Source organism: Peromyscus leucopus, chromosome 7 (genome assembly GCF_004664715.2).
Source record: "Peromyscus leucopus breed LL Stock chromosome 7, UCI_PerLeu_2.1, whole genome shotgun sequence".
NCBI classification, from domain to species: Eukaryota; Metazoa; Chordata; class Mammalia; order Rodentia; family Cricetidae; genus Peromyscus; species Peromyscus leucopus.
This window is the reverse complement of record NC_051069.1, coordinates 111,443,828-111,464,109: the sequence shown is the minus strand read 5'-3', so window position 1 is coordinate 111,464,109 and position 20,282 is coordinate 111,443,828. Positions and strand designations below refer to the sequence as shown.

General features: G+C 41.1%; 1 protein-coding gene and 1 non-coding gene across 3 annotated transcripts in view; both read right to left on the bottom strand.

The window, feature by feature from the left end:
* Positions 1-20,282, bottom strand: part of Tcaim (T cell activation inhibitor, mitochondrial) — a 29,572-nt gene that overhangs the window by 8,199 nt on the left and 1,091 nt on the right. For both annotated transcript variants that reach the window (XM_028890466.2, XM_028890467.2), the window contains 7 exons: positions 17,711-17,780; positions 16,061-16,196; positions 12,076-12,232; positions 9,247-9,499; positions 3,491-3,613; positions 1,842-1,939; positions 1,193-1,284 (listed from right to left, as the gene is read on the bottom strand). In XM_028890466.2, the coding sequence (XP_028746299.1) occupies positions 1,193-1,284; positions 1,842-1,939; positions 3,491-3,613; positions 9,247-9,499; positions 12,076-12,232; positions 16,061-16,196; positions 17,711-17,769 (918 nt within the window). In that variant the 5' untranslated portion in view covers positions 17,770-17,780. The remainder of the gene's footprint in view (positions 1-1,192; positions 1,285-1,841; positions 1,940-3,490; positions 3,614-9,246; positions 9,500-12,075; positions 12,233-16,060; positions 16,197-17,710; positions 17,781-20,282) is intronic.
* LOC114707693 lies at positions 10,777-10,936 on the bottom strand. Its single transcript, XR_003736690.1, has one exon. It is a non-coding gene; the product is annotated as a U1 spliceosomal RNA (small nuclear RNA).

Sequence of the window (20,282 nt, the reverse complement as noted above, 5' to 3'; positions counted from 1 at the left end):
TTTTGCCAAAACAAGGTGAGATGGTCCTTCAGGTTCCTGTTTCACAGAGGAGACTGCCAAACATCCTGCAGGACACAGGGAGAAGTGACTGAGAGACTCTAGGCCTATAGGCTGAAGATGAATGCCCAACACTGTAGAGGAACTTTGGGTGACTGTCCAGGCAGCCAGCTAGCTGTCTGTCATTTCCAGATTTTGAAAGTTGCTTACAAAGCACTTCCTGCTTACATAGGTAAAATATCCTCCTGGGGTCTTTGATATAGTTGAAGACTAGATAGTTATAATTTTCCTTGGTTATGATAAAAGATAAATTAGATATGAAACTTTAGACTCACAAATATAGGGTAGATGACAGAATATTTTAATTTTCCCAAATACAAATAGACTAGATATTTTAATTATAACTCCTGCTTGATAACTGTTCTATTATATATAATTTTACTATGTTAAAGTTAAAACCTTCCTTTTTGATTAGACAGAAAGTGGGAAGTGCTATGGGATGTCTTTCTGTATGCTGTGAATATGTATTGCTCTGACTGGTTGATAAATAAAGCTGCACTGGCCTATGGCAAGGCAGCTTAGAGACAGGTGGAAAATCCAAGCAGATATATGGAGAGAAGAAAGGAGAAGAGAGAGAGAGAGAGACGCCAGCCGCTGCTGAAGGAGAAGCAAGATGCCAGCAGACTGATAATGCCACGGTCATGTAGCAAAACAGATTAAAAGAAATGGATTAATTTAAGATGAAAGAGTTAGCTAGCAAGAAGCCTGCCATAGGCTATACAGTTTGTGAATAATGTTAAGCCTCTGAGTGATTATTTTATAAGCAGCTTCATGACTGCAGGGCTCGGTGGCACCAGAAAAACCTTCTGGCTACAGGCTTGTGAGACAGATGCCTGAGCAAAAGCACTTGCTCAAGTGTGATGGTCTGAACTCAATACCTGGACCCAGGTAGAAAAAGAACAACTACAGTTTGTCCTCTGACTTCTATGCACACACATGCAGACATACACACAAAATAGATAAATGTAAAAGAAAGCTATCTTCACTTTGAAGTACTAGTTATGTGGTCTTATTGGACTGGAAAACTGGAGCTATGCTTTCCAATGTTGCAGTTTGCTGATGTAACAGTGTTGTTTGAAATGAAAGTGTGTGGAGGCGAGTGAGAAAGGTCTGCTTGCTTTGGGCTTATCCTTACTCTTGTCCAGTGATGGTGGACGTCCATGGTTCCCAGCATCACATGGCCCAGTGCACTCATACCGGAGCGGTCTGTGAATACGATGGTGCATCCTGATGATAAAACACAAACCTGTGGTCATGGCCCAGAGGATTCATCCTTATAACACTATGCAAATAATTACTTAAACTTAGTGTATACACTCAGGATTAAATCTAGTAGATCCTAGAAGCTTGTATTATGTTTCTGCTTTATTCAAAGGAACAGATTTAAACATTTATTTTATTTTACTTTTTTTTTCTGAGATAGGGTTTCTCTGTGTAGCCCTGGCTGTCCTCAAACTTACAGAGATCTGCCTGCCTCTGCCTCCTGAGTGCTGGGATTAAAGGTGTGCTACCCCATCCACAGATTTAAATATCTAAATCTGATAAAGTCTCTTACTTTTGTGCTACAAATTATAGATGTGTACTACAGATGTTCTGAAAGAGAGTGGACAGCCAGGCAGCAGTAGCACATGCCTTTAATCCAGCACTTGGGAGACAGAGGCAGGAAGTTCTGAGTCTACAGAGTGAGTTTCAGGACAGCCAAGACTATACAGAGAAACCTTGTCTTGATAAAAAACAACAAACAAACAAATAAACAAACAAAAAAGAGAGTGGACAATGGTTACCTTTTGCATTCTGAAGTGGCTCCAAATTCTGCTGTGCTAGGCGGCTAAGACTGTGCAGCTGGCTGCAGCGATGGGCAACACCCCAGCCCCTCTGCCACCTAGGCCAACAGATACAGCTACATTAACAGCAGCACCGTGGAGGATGAACAGGCTCTCACCCCAACTGCCTGATTCTTGAGAAGGTCAACGGCCTCTTCCTGAAGCAGACAGACATCATGTTTCAAATGATCTTATGTTTCTAAGATGGTTATTGTCTCTCTTAAATTTTTGAAAAATCATTTCTATTATTCTTATTGCTGTGTCTGTGTGTATGTGTGTGTCTCTGTGCGTAGGGGGCTTATACCGTAGCACTTGGGAGGCAGAGGCAGGCAGATCTCTGAGTTTGAGGCCAGCCTGATCTATTGAGTGAGTTCCAGGCCAGGGCTACACAGAGAAACCTTGTCTTAGAAGAAAAAAGAGTTGCGTTGGCCGTGGTGTCTCTTCACAGCAATAAAATAGTGACTAAGACGATGTCAATGTATGTAAAGATTTAAAAAAGCAAATATATTGTTTCTATCTTAAAATAAAAGGATGGGGCTTGCTGTAGGGTTTGATGCTAGAGCATGTACTTTGAGCAAGTATCTAGGCTCAGTCCTCAGCATTATGCAGGCACACATATACACATGGAGGAAGAAGGGAACTGATTTTACAGGTTGTCCTCTGGTCTCCATACATGTGCCATGGCACGTGTACACACACACACACACACACACACACACACACACACACACACACACATAAATAAATGTAATAAGAAAGTTAACTATTATACCCAAAATATCAGAACTCAAATCTTCTGTGTTTTAAACAAAAACTTATCACATTGTTCATACAGATGAATTGACTATATCCATAAAATGACAATTGAAGATTATTGCTTATCAGAGAAGTTAAAGAGCCAAATACTGACCTACCAGAAAGTGTTAATAATAAGTAATTCCTGTAATTTACTTTACTTACTGTTGTTTTTTTTTTTTTTTTTTTAATTAAAAACATTTTTTGAGACAAGGTTCTCATTAGGTCCAGGTTAGTCTGAAACTTGTTATATAGCCAAAGAAGACTTTCGTCTTCTGATAATTCTGTCTCTGCCTCTTTAATGATATGATTTATAGGTGTGCACCACCATACCCAGTTTTTGTGGAACCCAGGGCCCAGTGTGTACTAAGTAAGCACTTTATTAACTGATCTACATTCATTCCTGCATATTTGAATGTGTGTACTAGTGTGAAGGTCTGAATGAGAAAGGCCTCTATAGGCTCATATGTTTGAATGGTTGTTCACTAGTTGGTGGAATTATTTGAGAAAGATTGGGAGGTATGGCCTTGTTGGAGGTGGTGTGCCACTGGGGATAGGCTCTGAGGTTTAAAAAGCCCAGGACATTCCTAGTGAGCACCCCTCTCTGCCTCATGGTTGTCTCAACATCTAAGCTCTCAGCTACTGCTCCAGCACCAAGCCTGTTTGTGTCACGCTCCCCACCATGATGGTCATGGACTCACTCTCTAAACTTTAAGTAAGCTCCCAATTAGATGTTTTCTTTTGTAAATTGTCTTGGTCATGGTATCTCTTTACAGAAATAGGACAGTAACTTAGACAACTGGATAGTTTATTACCTGATATCTGAAAGTTGCAGAAGCTCAGATAGTTCATTCTTCAGACGATCCAGCTCCTTCCTAAGTGGCAAACTGTTCTTCAGCTTTTTAACAGCAATTTTCCCATTGCTACCTAGCCAGGACCTAGACCAAAACCAGAGATAAACTCTTTACCTTCCTTCCAGTACAGCACACAGGTGGCTGGAGATGGAGGCCAGCAGCACATGCCTAGAGCAAGTTAGGCCCTAGCTCCATCCCTAGGACAGCAAACAAAAATAGAACTAACCACCAACAGTCCAACAGTCCTAAACACACACCTTAAACCACTCCACTGTTAACCTGAGTTTTCAGTCAGGCCCTTACTACTTCTACTACTACTACTACTTCTAAATAATTCATTTAACTTTATTTTATGTGCATTGGTGTGAAGATGTCAGATCCCCTGGACCTGGAGTTACAGACAGTTGTGAGCTGCTATATGGGTGCTGGGAATTGAACATGGGTCCTCTGGAAGAGCAGCTATGTTCTTAACTGCTGAACCATCTCTCCAGCCTCCAAGATCTTCACTTTTTTTTTTTTTTAAAGATTTATTTATTTATTAAGCATACAGTATGCTGCCAGCACGTATCCCTGCAGGCCAGAAGAGGCACAATCTCATACAGATGGTGAGCACCATGTGGTTGCTGGGAATTGAACTCAGGACCTCCAGAAGAACAGCCAATGCTCTTAACCACTGAGCCATCTCTCCAGCCCCAGATCTTCACTTCTAACAATACTTCAAGAGGCTGCCTACCCTTGCTGGGTCATGTTACAATTATGGCAGCTTCTTTCAAGTATTTCCTCAATTAAAGAATGGTTTGAGGATTAGAGCAGGGTGGCTCTCAGAAGGAGCATCCAGAGCACAGTACTGCCTCCCTGGATGATGTCTCCTGCTGTCCTAAAACCAGTCAGACACAGGCATGCTTGTTACTGCCTGCAGTCTTTGACTCTCCAAAGGAAGTCTAGAGAAATAAGATACCTGGGTGGAGTCTGGGGGGTGGAGGGATGAAAAAGTAGGATATGCAGTGTGTGTGTGTGTGTGAGTGTGTTCACACAGAATGAGAAGGTGACTGAGCCAAGGGAAACGTAGCAGATGTGGGAGTAGGTGGGCCTCTGGCATGCCTGTGCAAAAGAAAGCTCCAGGAGAGAAGAGAAACAACCCCCCCCACACACACAGGGTTTCTCTGTGTAGTTTTGATGCCTGTCCTGGATCTCGCTCTGTAGACCAGGCTGGCCTCGAACTCAGAGATCCGCCTGGCTCTGCCTCCCGAGTGCTGGGATTAAAGGCGGTGCGCCACCACTGCCTGGTGGGAGAAACAATTTAAAGAGTAAATAGAGCACTCATGCAGCTCCTCATGGGGATGCCTGAGAAATTGTGGGATACATCCATGATACCATGCAATAAAAGCCATGCTAAAGAGAGCTCAAATGTGCCTGACAAAGCCTTTAGACAGAAGATGATTCAATCAACCATTTTAGAGTGAGCTGAAGCATTAAGATGTATCAAGTTTACAACTTGCAAAACAATGAAGTCATTATGAGTTTATCAAACAAACATTTATCCCAAATAACCAGTATGGAGTTGTGCTGGGAACACAGGGAAGATAACGTCTTCATTGTAAAAGAAGACTTACCTAAAAGGAGAACAGAGTATCAGAAACAAAGAGGGCTCAGGAATTAATTTCAGCTGGAAGGTCCTATACAATGGGCGTGTGGACCTGAATCTGAGGCATGTGGGTAAGAAGGGAGGGTGTGCCCATCATGCAAGGGCATATGGATCTACAGGTGAACCAGATGTCCAAACAGATGGTTCTGCAGAGGGGAGGACCTGAGGCACAATGAAAGGGAAGAGGGGAAAGACCACGAAGGGTTTTGCATGGCAAAATGAGAAATTGGGTCCTTACGGCTACGTAAATGTGCTCATTATTTTTTGATTCATTACTTGGCATATCAATTAATTCTGCTCACACCCCCTTTTAAGACTAGGTTCCCAAATCAGGCATACTAGCATAAGCCTTTAATCCCAGCACTCGGGAGGCAGAGGCAGGAAGATCTCGGTGAGTTCAAGGCCAGCCTGGTCTACAGAGTGAGTTCTAGAACAGCCAGGGCTACACAGAGAAACCCTGTCTCAAAAAAAAAAAAATACTGGTTGCAGGCTGTGCATATTGGCACATTTTTAATTTCTGGAGGGCAAGGCAGTTGGATCTCTGGAAGTGCAAGGCCAGCTTGAAATGCACAGAGAGTTCTAGTCTAGCCCAGGTTAACCAGTGAGACCCTGTCTCAAAAACAAAACAAAAGCAAAAGTACAGGTATCATAAATCTAGTGTCAGCTTGAGGACACTCAGTCTACACTGCAGTCACTTTCAGGGTTCCTTTTTTGCAGTGTTGTCTTCTCTCATGTTTCCTGGCCTGGACCCTCTGTCATAAAATTACTCTTGCTTAAAGCTACACTCAAACTCCATAAAGCATAATAATGGGTTCATGTAAGTCCCTGAGATATCAATGTTCTAACCATGTAAAGGCCTTTCCTTTGTATAATGTTAACTACCTACCACAATGCTATGTCATTATTAATTTCATCCATGAAGCTAAGAAAGAGTCTAATGACAGGCTCACTACCACGTCACGACAAATAGCTACTGACAACTGGACTGATTAATAGTGATCAATTTTCCCTGACTTTAATTCCTGAAACAGTAGTTTACAAAGCTGCTCTCTTCCTTAAGGTACAGAGTAAGCCACAAGAGTCTGAATGGAAAACAAAGCATGCTTTGAAGAAGTCAAGAATCCACAGCAGCACCGGGTGGTGCACGCCTTTAATCCCAGCACTTGGGAGGCAGAGCCAGGCGGATCTCTGTGAGTTTGAGGCTAACTGGGCTACAGAGTGTGTTCCAGGAAAGGTACAAAGCTACACAGAGAAACCCTGTCTTGAAGAAAAGAAAAAAAAAAAAAAAAAAGAATCCACAGCAGAGTGGTTCATCTAGACACAGGCATATTCTGAGGTAGTGTATTCTTGCAAAACCCAACAGATGTTTTTAGTAAATGCTAAGGAAGTTAATTAGAGTACTCTAAACTCATGATAGCCCTTTCACTGCTAAGTCACGGCAGACTGCACTGACTACATTTCCACGTGACACTCTCAGTTTGCTAGGCTGACCATTTAGCCCACCACATTGTATGTATTCCAACCAAGATTTACTTTGTTTTCCTAGTGTTCTTCCACTGAGCCACACCTCCCATCTCCATATTTATTCCATAGTTTTAAAATTCACGTCATTAAAGGTATTGGGTATTGGGTGAACACAAGTGCAGGTTAGTGCTCATCGGCGATGGGCACATTCCCTATTCTTGAGAACTCACTATCTAGGACAATGCAATAAAACAAAGTCTATCAGATTAAAGAAGGGATTTTGTTGAATATTTAGATGAAGAGATTATGAAAAACCAGTTTACATAAGAAACCTTGGAGAACATTGCTGAATTATCTTTTTCTAGTTCCAGTCATTATTTTGTCACCTAACTAACTTAGTTCAGGGTCCCTGGGACAATCTTTAAACAACGAATGTTCACTCGGCCTAGGTCTGAAATCTTTAGTACTTTATCCGTAAGCCCCTAGCTTGAGTAAGGGCCAACATCGTCACTTTTGCTTTTGTCTTGAATTAAACAATCTAATTTTTCCATATCCTTTAGGCCAGGTACTCCCAGCACCGTGTTGGCCTTGACAGAGGTCAAGGTAAGCAAACAGCATCCTCTTAAGGTGTATGCAGACTTCTGGCCAGCTGAACCCTTGTGCTGAGTGCACACGCACAGCTGTCTGTGTCCACTGTCCCTTCTGGATTGCTAAGCTAGCACCTGTATGCGCCAATTCCCACCCTGTATCACTGCCCTTCACGTCTACCCTCACTTCCTGCTGCCTCATCCCTTCTGCTCCACCATTAAATCATTACTCCCAAATCTTGTTTCCAGAAAGGAATCTAGACAATGGAGCATACTGTTTGACTATCAGTCATGAACACAGACAAGTATCACAGCTAGACTCCTGCCTCAGCCGCACACTCGTCTCCCTTTCTGCTACCTTCCTCTGAACCTGTGGGGGATGTCGCCAGATGACAACTGCTGTGGCGGGCGGCAAGAATCTATCCTAGAGATTCAGCTGCGTATTAAAGCTGTACTTTGACCGGCCGAGGGTCAAATGTCTTAGGTTATGGTCAGTTACTGGCTTCTTTGAATACAATCACTGAAACGGAATGGGACTTCCTTTAAGGAATCTATTTAAAAAAAAAAGCATTAGGATTAACTGAGTGGCAGATGCCTTGAATTTAACCACTAGAAGTTAGAGGCAGACAGATCTTTATGACTTTGAAGCCAGGCTGGTCTACATAGTGAGTTCTAGGCCAGCCATGGCTACAGAGTGTAGCCTGTCTAGAAACACAAACAAACAGCTAGACAGTGATGGCACATGCCTACAGAGGCAGGAAGATCTTTGTGAGTTCAAGGCCAGCCTGGTCTACAGAGTGAGTTCCAGGAAGGCTCCAAAGTTACACAGAGAAATCCTGTCTTGAAAAAACAAAAACAAAACAAAACACAAAAAAGAAAACAAACAAACAAACAAAACCAAAAGTACCAAACTGCTATGTTAAAATAACCAATGATAATATATTGATGAATAACATTTGTCTTTTTACTTTACAAAATGGGCTCATATTGTACATAGTGTTTTATAACCAGCTTTTTATATTTAACATTACATTATGAACCTCTGTCCCAATGAAAAAACAAGTACAAAACCATAAGTTATCAAAACATTAATGGCAGCTTACTAAATTAAGTATGCCAAATATTTCATACATATATACAGAGAGAGAGAGAGAGAAAAAAGGAAAGAGAGAGACAGGGTCTCATTATGTAGCCCTGGCTGGCCTTGAACTCACAGAGATTCTCCTGCCTCTGTTTCCCAAATGCTGAGATTAAAGGAAAGCACTATACATCCTACTCATATCCAGCTTTTAGAATTTAAAAAATTCTTTTACAGTCATTTATTGAAGATGATATTTTATGATTTCTTTTTTCTTTTTTTTCTTTCTTTCTTTCTATCTATCTATCTATCTATCTATCTATCTATCTATCTATCTATCTATCTATCTATCTATCTGTTTATTTTGAGACAGGGATTCATTATGCATCCCAGACTGGCCTGCCTTGATCTTTTCTTCCTGACTGCCTTCCAAAGGCTGAGATTACAGCCATGTGTCACCACAATTGCTGTGTTTTTCTGTAAGTATGAATCACCTTTGAACCCTCCAAATAGACTGGAAATGCCCAATGTGTAAAGAATTGATTAAAAAAAAACTTGTATCTTGGGACTGGAGAGATGGCTCAGAGGTTAAGAGTACTGACTGCTCTTCCAGAGGACCTGGGTTCAATTCCCAGCATGGCAACTCACAACTGCCTGTAACTCCAGTCCCAGGGGATCTGACACCTTCACACTAATGCACATTAAATAAAGTTAAATAAATTATTAAAAAAAAAAACAGAACAAAAAACATATCTTTTGCATGTATGGAATTAAACAATAACAAAAAATGGAAGTATTTTTGCAACTTTAAGCAAGAAACATAAAATACCTTTTCTCATGGCTTCTGTATCAAATATATTACTAAAATTTCTTTTCCTAGAAAATCAGAACTACATTTAAACATGAACTATATGAGGCTTTTTAAATAAAACTTTTTACTTACATTAGGGTTGTTTCCACTCTTGAGACATGTTCAAGGTCTTCGTCAGGGTCCTTGAACCCAGTAAAGGAATAATAGGACCTATGCCATTTGATGGGTCTGTCAGGTATCCCTATAGCTTCCTTGAGAGGCTGGGAATGCACATTAGTGTTCAAGCTTTGGATGTGTTCAACAGACAAACTGCAGGAGTTGAGAATATACAATACTGTGCTTAGCAGATCGCTGGTGTGCAAAGTAAATCTGACTGCCCGAAATCCTAGAGAATATAATTCCCCAAACAATTAATACAGATGATTACTTGTTTTACCTTAGAATCATTTTTCATGACACAATTAACAAATTAAAATCTTTAAAAATATTTTATTATCCATTAAAATTCACCCCAGCAAATGGAAAACCACTTCTATAGCAGCATTTTCATCTTCATGGATTCCTTTCTAGTTTGGCACCAGTGAGTACACTCACCCTAGCTGAGATGGGGATGGAGACTCTTTCCGGTGCTGCCCATGAATCTTTTCACTAAAGAGAGGGAAGTGCTCCCATGTCCATCACAAATCTTCTAGCAGACAGAAGGTCACATAGGGACACCTGCATTGGCAGTGCATGCTAGGGGAAGGCCCAGGCTATGTCTACCTAGTGTTGATGGTCACAGAAACTCACCTTTAAATTTTTTTAAAAATTTATTTTACATGTGCGTGTGTGCGTGTGTGCGTGTGTGCGTGCGTGTGTGTGCGTGTGTGTGTGTTATGGGTGTGTGTGTGCATGTATGTATGTATGATATAAGTGCACCATATGTGTGCCTGGTGCACAGAGAGGCCAGAAGAGGGTGTCAGATCTCAAAAGGAATCCTAATGATCTAAAGGACATGTCCTATCGTACTGGACAGCAGCCTGTGTCATAGATGCGGTAATCAATGAATAGATAAGCTAAAATGGAAATCTGTGTGACAGTCCTGGCTGTCCTGGAACTCAAGTTGTAGACCAGGCTGTCCTCAAACTCACAGAGATCCTCCTGCCTCTGCCTCCTAGTGTGGGATGGGAGGTGTGGGCCCCATGCCTGCTGGCAGGAGCACTGTACTGTGTGCAGACATCATCAGTGTAACAAGGTCAGCAGTAAGCAGAGCAGCACCTGATCATTTCAGTTTGCTTTTTTTTTTTAATTGTTATTTGAGCTGTAGACTATTTTGTAAGGGAGATATTCTGATTTCTTTTGGTGTATAAAAATGCTTTACATATTAACACTCTCTGTAACCTAGGCTGGTTTGGAACCCATAACCCTCCTTTCTCAGGCTCCCCACACTGGGATCCTGGCACTACTGTTCCTGGCTATTTTGAATAAAATCCAGAGTCAGATGGGAGAAACTGCAGAGAAAAAGAATCTGTGACTTTTGACCTCCATTACCAATCATGGGAGAATAAAGGACAAGAAAAAATACATTATCAAATGCTAGTCCTTAGGCTGGATGGCAAGCCATCTTTAACATGAAGAGAGAAGTTTTCATTTTTTTTTCCTTTAATTTTTTTTTTATTCATTAAGGGGAGAGCTCGAATGCAGCCCCCCCCCCATTACCACAAATTATGGAGTTGATTTTCTTGAATTTGAGGAAATCACAGGGTCAACACACTCAGAAGGCAACAGATGAGCCTCACCCTGGGAAAACCACCTTCCTGATCATGGAATCTCTCCTGATTTTGAGATGGAGCCCTTCCTTTCCATCTGAGGTTCTGAGGGACTATCAAGGGTTTTCTACACAATGTTGCAACTCTCATTTTAATAATCAAAGATAGAGTCAGGAATCACAGGCAGAATTGTAAGTATTTTCTATGTCTCAAAGACCTACTAAAATCAGTGAATCTTTAAATTATTTAAAAGTCTTTTAAAAATAAAGTAATTTCCTCAAAGATAAGCAAAAGGACAGATATTTCAAGAAGGGACAGGGCAGGCTTTTAATTTTATTTATTTATTTTTTTAAGGCAGAGTCTTGTTATGTAGCCTAGCCTAGCCTCCAACTGGTAGTAATTCCCCTGCCTTAGCCTCCTGAGTGCTAACATATTCAGCCCTTCACAATTTTTTTTTGTCTGTTTTTAAGCTAGGATCTTGCTTTGACTATCCAGGCTGGCTGCAAACTCAGTCTTCTTGCATCAGCTTCCAAGGACTAGGGCTATAGGTATGCACCCATAACTAGAGGTCTATTTGTCAACCTTACTACTTCCTGATGCAATCAGTGAAAGCAGGTGCTTAGAATGAAGGCTGTGTAGAAACAGCATCTGGTAGAAGTTTAGAGACTTGAGTTCAAGACCTTACTCTATCTCTGTAGTCTTTGAATGTAGGGCAGGTATCACTAGGTCACAAATAGTTAAGCATTTCTACCCTCACAGGAACAGTAAGAGAAGGAATACTGTAGATTTCAAAATAGTAACAGGCATGTCTAACACTCAGCCCAACACTGAATTTGGAAGGCCATAAATAGGAATACTTCAGGGTTTCTGTTGTTTTGATATGGGGTGCCACTATATAGTTTGGCTATACACCATCATGGCTTTCCTGGAACTCACTACGTAAACCAGGCTGGCCTCAAACTCACAGAGATCCACCTGCCGCTCCCTCTCACGTACTGAGATTAAAGGCATGAATCCTAACACTTGGCTGGAATACTTCAGGAAAAAAAAATGGTTAAGCATATGTAGCTAGGAACAGAATCTAATTCTAGGAAAGCAATTATATGATATTTTTCATCAATCAAGGCTTTAATCCAAAGGTATTCTGGCAATGTCAGAATTAATGAACATTTCACACAAAGCTGGTAAGGGACACAATATAAATAAAACGTACCTGAAGTACTGACAGGCTCCTGGCCTTCAGAAGAGTTCTGGGCTGCTTTTTCTCTTATATAAAATGTAAGCTGAGTTGGTTTCAGAGACTTGAAGCCTGGTTTCTGGAGATTTTCTAAGTAGACACTTAATCTCTTAAGAGAATTTTCATTGATTTCCTAGGGGAAAAATTAAGGGCATTTACATGTGAATAAAGAAAGAAATTATTTGTGGTCTTCAAGTATATTGAAGATATTAAATAATCTACTATTTAAAATGTTGGGATAACCTGGCATAGTGGCACATTTCTTTAATTCCAGCACTTGGAGGCAGAAGCAGTGAAGAGTTTTTGAGTTCAAGGCCAGCCTACAAAGTGATCTACATAATGAGTTCTAGGCTAGTCTCTACAGTGAGACCTTGCCAAAAACAAAAACAAGAAAAAGGTTGAGAACTGGAAGGATGGCTGGCATAGTTCAGGGCACTGACTGCTCTTGCAGAGGACCTGGATTCAGTTCTTAGCACCCACAGGGAAGCTCACGACTTCCTATAACTCCAGCTCCACGGGATCCAGTGCCCTTTTCTGGCCTCCATGGGCACCTGCACTCCTTCCCCCCAACACAGACACACACACAGAGACACACACACACACAGAGACACACACACAGACACACAGACACACACAGAAATGTTGGGATTTCCTAGCTGTTCGGTAAAAAAGGGTTAGCTCCACATCACACTGTGGACGGTGAGATACAACATATTACCATTTAAGTATCAGGATAAAAGGTGATTGGATTCCTTCATCACTTAGGAATAGAGCAACTTAGCTATGACTACTCTCCCAAATTAATAATTATAGAATTGGATTTATTATCTCTAATAGTATCTCCATAATAGACCACTGAGGTATATTTTTATAAAAAAATAGAAAAACTTTATATATATGTAGTAAGCAAATTCATAAGACAAATAACCAAATAGGAGAAAAATATAGCTAATTTTATAGTAGAGGGATATAATGTGCTCTTTGATGTATATGACAATGGCAACTTCTTGATTACTGGAGTATTACACAGTCCCCAGAAGAGAAGCGTGATAGAGAGAATATAGATGAACAGACATGGAGGGACTTTAAGGAAAATTGTTAAGAAAGAAGAAATGCTGTTGGTAACAGAATGGCATGAACAATGACTGCTTCTTTTATTATATTTAAAAAAATTTTTGTTTGTGTATGTGCAAGTGTGCATGTTACAGCAGCATATGTGTGGAGGTCAGAGAACAATTTCTGGGAATCCATTCTTTCTTCCCAATCATGTGGATTCTAGGGACTGAACTCAGGTTGACCACCTTGGGAGTAAACGCCTTTCCTTGGCAGAGCCATCTCACTGGCCTTATTATTATAGTTTTTAAGTCTATTAAGCCTAGGATGGCCTTGAAGTTGAATTTGACTGATCTGCCTGAGTCTCCAAAGTACTGTAAAGATGCACATTTCTAAACCTGGATTAATAACAACTGCTGGTGTTTTGTTTGTTTTTTGTTGTTTTTGAGACAGGTCTCACTATGAAACCCTGGGTGGCCTGGAAATCTCTTGTCGACTAGGCTGACCTTGTCTGCCTGGCCCTGCTGGGATTAAAGGTGTGCATACTTGGCAATAACAACTGCTTTTGATTATTTAAATCTCTCTTTCTAAACACAATGTCTTGAGAGTAGAAATCATTTTGCATATTTGTTTCTAGAACTTATTATATGACATGCTTGGTCAGGAGAATCCCTAAGCAAGTTGGGTACGTTCCTACCCATGCGTTAAATCTTGCTGTGTGCAGGGGTGCACTCCTAAAATACCAGCAGTTGGACCATGAGGGCTTGTTTGGAGGTTCCGGTAGGGAACACAGCCACTGGGATACCCTTGACCGTAGAGTCCACCCGGATCAGAGAAAAGTTGTCCTTTTAAACCAAGTACCAAGCTTTTGGAGGGAGGTACACAAAGTGGAGTGGAAGGAAAGAGGACCCCTGCCTAACCAGCTAGATCATCTATGGAGTGATAGATATCACATCTAAATTACCCTCACCTCTAATTCCAACCCTTGGGAGTCTGAGGCAAGGCAATCAAGTTTGAGGTCAACTTGAGTTACACAGTGAGACACTTTCAAAAAACAAAGCAAATGGACGAGATCTTGGTGGCACAAACCCAAAATCCCTTTATTTGGGAAGCTATGGCAGAAGGAAGTCTTGAGTTTGAGTGTAGCCTGAGCCACATAGTGACACCCTCAAAACCTTCAAAATCAAAACCAAACTCTACGCAAAATAAAACTGAAATCTTCAGCCGGGCGGTGGTGGCGCACGCCTTTAATCCCAGCACTCGGGAGGCAGAGGCAGGCGGATCTTTGTGAAGTTCGAGGCCAGCCTGGGCTACCAAGTGAGTTCCAGGAAAGGCGCAAAGCTACACAGAGAAACCCTGTCTCGAAAAACCAAAAAAAAAAAAAAAAAAAAAAAAAAAAAAACAAAAAAAAAAAAACAAACAAAAAAACCCTGAAATCTTCAAAGTTACTTTTGATGTTTTCATTTTTGTTAAAAGAAACAATGGAAGGGTAACTCAGAAGTCAATAAAAACAAAGATCTATAGGAAGTGAATAGGAATGGGGTAATGGAAATAGGGACCACAATGAGATTTTCAAATGAACTTTGTATTTAGCTGTGAATTTTGTAATCTAAGTATTAAAAGGAAAAAAAAAAAACCACACCAGTGGGTGCCAGTGTAAAATCCTGCATTTGGAGCAGGATGCTACAAGCATTTGGAGTTTGAGTCTGTCCTCAGCAGAGGGGCGAGTTTTTGGTGAGCCAGGGAAGAGCCTAGGCTGAGTTGGTATGGTCAGCTGAGTTAGAAGCCTTCATGGAGCCTGCATTTCACTGATGGCAGGAGACAAACAATAAACCTAATAAGTAAGATAGGGCACATGGGAAGGAAAACAGAAACAGAGAAAATACTGGTAGGTATGAAGAGGGAACAGTGGAAAGGAAGGTAGCCTGGGAGAGGCTCACTGGAAGGCAGAGGTAAGCCATCTCTAGGATATCTACAAGGACAGTCCAAGCTGAGAGCGCGGTGAGCACAAAGCCTTGGCAAAGAGAATGTGCTCAGTCAGAGCACACCAGCTGAAAGAGTACACGAAAACACAGATGGTCAGACTTGGAACACTGGGTGAGTAAGAGTCCCCAAAACTACACAGGTTCAGTGGCCTGCTAGGATTCACAGAACTCAGAAAGGCTGTCATGCTCAGGCAAGGCTTACGAAAGTAGAAGGGCTGGCAGTGGACAGGTGCACAGAGCAGAGGGCATGCTCTTGGTTGCTCCACAGTGCAGATTCACAGCCAGATCTTCATCCCCAGTAGTGATGTGCAGCAATGTTCAAGGTGTGCTACCAAGCAGGGATGTTTACTTGAGCCTGGTGCCCAGGGTTTATTATTTCAGGTTAAATCAGGGACCAATGTTAATGAAAACAAAGGAACCAATGAGATAACTCTAATGCTTAGCTCTGTAATATTATCTAATGTTAAAAAATACTGATGGTTCTGAGTTTGCCCCAGGACTTCTGTTAGTTTGTACTCCCTGGGCACAAAGCAGGCAGCACACAGCATGCAGGGATGTCTCCAGGCACTGTACAACACCTGCCTAGGGCACCCTTAGAAGAAAGACTCCTTTTTCTTTCAAGCCTTCCATTTTACTCCAAAAACTAGTACAGAAAACATAATTAGGATACTCTTGAATTTATGTGGCAACTTTATTGTTTATATAATTACAGCTTTGAATAAACAATGGTTTCAATTTCTAACATTACAAATATTTACTAAATTTATTAATTTGAAACTTTATTATTTTTCAAGTTAGTATTGCTTCTATGTCAAGCATTACCATGATAGAATAATCCAAAGTTACAGAACTTTCTGCATTATATTGGCTCAAAGGTAAATCAACTAGACATATAGACATCAAGTTAGAAAATAAGTGTTTACCCTTTCCCTGGGGTGCTGTCCAAAGAAATCGGGATGAACTGCGAAGTAGAAAGGCCTCAAGGCATTGATGGCTTCTGCTCCTGATAGAGCTCGAGAGCAGTGAAGCCAATGAGGGAGGATCTTCTTCAGGCAGAACCTGTCAGACACAGGGATTATTCTCTGGGACAAGCATGCATCTACCATGCAGCTGACAGCCAACCTAAAAGTACCTAGCAGAGAAAACCCACAGCAACAATACAGAAACTGATTTGCGACAGTTTGTCTGGTTCTAAATAGTGGTTTTAAGTTCCTCTAATGCAGAATGAGCAGCAGTAAGTGATAATTTCCCCTTCATGGAGCTGGCTTCACTCCATGACATTTTTCTCCTTGAAGTTCTGTTTTGTTTTCCTTAATTTACACCAAATACACCAAAGTGTGTACTCTTGTGTAATGGAGAATATCCTGAGGATCTCAGTACAGAGAGGAAGATGTCCTTTAGTTTGTCCACTCATTACCAGAGTGGAAACACATTCTAAGCAGACAACTTGACATTCTCATTCTTCAATTGTGTCCCAAACTGTCTAGAATGTTCTTAAAGTACTTTTTATTTTACTCAATGAAAATAATACATTTTCCAGCTCAAAGGAAATGATTTATAATTCCTTTATAATTTATAATTTTTGAATATTGCAATTTACATTTTCCATTCTAATTATTCTAAAAATAATAATAATAACAATTGGGCACGCTTTGCAACCTACCAGGTATGTTGAGTCTTTGGAAATGTTTTGTACTGTTAAAATGATAGATTCCAGACTTCCTCTGCTACCAGACTGCCATCACTGAGACAGCTTGCACAGCCTCCTCACTAGTCAACTTTTCCCAATCCATGCTGCATGCCACTGAACTCCTTACACAAACACTTCTGACAGCTTCCACATGATAGCTTTCTACATGGTAAGATTAGTTTGAGTGTTATATTTAAAAGCATCAGTAATTATTTCTTAATCAATCCTTACAACTCACTCTCAAATACTCCTTATAGAAACTAAGTTGAGTGTGGTAGCAGAAGTCTGTAATTCCAGTGGGGTGGAAAAGGGAGGATCAGGAAATCAAGAATTAGCCATGGCTACATAATGAATTTGAGGCTAGCCTGGGCTATGAGACTTTGTCTAAAGTCTTCCATAGACCCCTCAGCCAAGCCCCAGTGATATTCCTTATTCTTCTCTTTTTACCTCATTTCTAAGCCCCCACACTTCCACTGTGCCACAAACTTCCACCTGTCCAAATTGTACTTATTTATAGAATTGCTGCATATCTACTATGCACCAGGAGCAATTTGTATTCTTATTATAGTCATTCTCTTTTAAACTCTAAAACATCAAACTATGTGCTCTATATTTAGGGAATATAATACTGTGCCGGGGGTGGTTTCATCTGCCTTTTCCTCTTAATCTTTCATATAGAACTATTCTGTTAGGATCTGTTATCTCCTGCTTTGAATGGAGCCTTAGAAAATTTGGCTGCTCATATGAATTCTCTTCTTTTTTGTTGTTGTTGTTTCTGCCTAAAACCATAAAATGAAACAGTTTTGGGATCTAAAAACAAGTTGAAATTAGCTCAATACATAAAAGATCTTCCCCTAAACAAAGAGTGGGCCAGAGAGCTTACCTCTTCAAAGGCTTCAGGTGGCAAAACATTTCTGAATATGCACGCCAACTTCCAAGCATCCATTAATTGCCTAACAAGCAAACAGAAGAACCGAACAGGTGAAATTTGAGATTAAGTTTGATATATTACCATTATGTTACTATCCTCAAAGTGAAGTGCCTAAGTATTAACTTAATCAAATATGTATAAACTACGCGTGTGAGGTGTCTTAGTTATTTTTCTGTTGCTGTGATGAAACTCCCTGACAAAAGCAACATAAAGGAGAAAGTTTGTTTTGGCTTAGTTCCAGGAGGGGTCTGGTCCATCAGCTGGTTAGACATGGCACCAGGAAGGGAAGGCATGGTGGCAGGAGGAATCAGAAACCGGAAGTGGGGTGGACCTCATGGCTGCTGCTCGTGATGTACTTCTTCCAACAAGGCATCACCTCCTAAAGATCCCATAACCTTCTCAGATAGTGCCACCAGCTATTTATGACTTTCTTTTGTTCTGTGACTAAAAGCTCATGTAACTGCTTCTACATTAGAATATATTATTCAGGGAAAACAATGAATCCATCTACCTAGGCCATACTCATTCATATTTGATATATAATATGATCTTCCTATTATTATTACCTTTGTAGGGAGAAATAAGTTTCTCTGTGTAGCTTTGCACCTTTCCTGGGACTCACTTGGTAGCCCAGGCTGGCCTCGAGCACACAGAGATTCGCCTGACTCTGTCTCCCGAGTGCTGGGATTAAAGGTGTGCACCACCACTGCCGGCATTCTGTTACACTTTTAAATCTATATGAAAACCTTTTCTTAATAAACTCTAACCTGCGGGCGGTGGTGGCACACGCCTTTAATCCCAGCACTCGGGAGGCAGAGGCAGGCGGATCTCTGTGAGTTCAAGGCCAGCCTGGTATACCAAGTGAGTCCCAGGAAAGGCGCAAAGCTACACAGAGAAACCCTGTCTTGAAAAACAAAAACAAAGCAAAACAACAAAAACACCTCTAATCTGTCTTCATACTGTCTTATCCTAAAATTCTTTTTCTGCAATGTAAATCAAGATCTCAGCTTCAACTGAGTAAAATCTCTGAAAGAACTCAGTCTGTACAGTCAGCAGCAAGGGACTGTCTCCTCCACAGCTGCAGACCGAGACACAGAGGATCAAAGGCACACTGTTCCAGAACATGGGATGGGTGCTGTCCTATGCTAATGAAACTAGCTCCAAAAGCTGAGCGTAGCTACATCAGCCACAGAGTTGTCTTCAGACCAATTCTCAGGAAACTGTCAATATTCCCCATCCATTCAGAGAAAACCTCAGGCATGCTGCAGAGTGACTAAAAGAAACTCACTCACTGTCTAATCAGCATTCTGATTCCTTTTTTTTTTTTTTTTTTGGTTTTTTCGAGAGAGGGTTTCTCTGTGTAGCTTTGGAGCCTGTCCTGGAAGTCGCTCTATAGACCATGCTGGCCTCAAACTCACAGAGATCCGCCTGTCTTTGCCTTCCGGGTGCTGGGATTAAAGGTGTGTGCCACCACCGCCCAGCTGCATTCTGATTCCTTAATTCACCAGTTTACCAATAGATATTTACTCAATACTGTGTTAGGCCCAGGGCAAAGCACTAAAAAAAGCGTTAAGACAGTTACTTTCACTAAACTTACAGTGTAGGAAGAAGGGGTAGAGAAGTGGGACACACACAAGCAAACAACATAAAACAAAACAGCCAATGCAACCATTCAGATCTGCAGAGTAATGGGAGACTTCCTGGGGCGGCACATGCAGCCGCAGGAGGACACCGGAAAGACTCGTCCCAAGAAAGTGGTCTACCATGTGGACAGAAGGCAGGTGTGGAAGGAAAGAATTCATTTACAAACCAGGATCAATGAATATTTGAATTTACTTAATACCGATATTACCGTCTGTTCCATTCCTTCCCCTTCCTCTCTTGAGGTCTGCAACTGTCTATGTAGCTCTATGGAACTTGCTATGCAGATCCAACTGCCTCTGGCCATTATTTTTGACAAGTACAGAAATTGTCAAATAAAGGCCTCCCAAGATTGAGCTTTGGCCTCTTGGCACAATTTGTATTTGAAAGTAATTTAAACTAAGTTCACTTCACACTACTCTCACTTTAGTAGAGTGCAACTATCTTGGGAGGTTTTAGAAGAAATTTGTTCTCTCAAGTAGTGATAAAACCATGCATTTCTTCCTTATCTTTTTGTTTTTGGAAACAGGATCTCACTCTGTAGAGTTGGCTGGCCTGGAGCTCACTATGTAGACCAGGCTAGCATCCAACTCAGAGACCCTACTACTTTTGCCTCTGGAGCGCTGGAATTAAAAGTATGCACCCTCTCACCCACAGACCAGACATTTTCCCCCATTGCTTTTAGGTTTCCCACTTAGAGTAAGGTAAAAAGTAAACAAGAAGGGAAAAATGAGGAAACAGTATTAGATAAATCGATAGATGACAAGTTTTTTAGCTTCCTTTTTTATATCTCTTGCTGGAGATGTAAATCAGAATTGGTTCTTGACCGTTAAAGGCACAGGAAAAAATACTACAGTTGGAAACACTTCATTTCAAGGATACA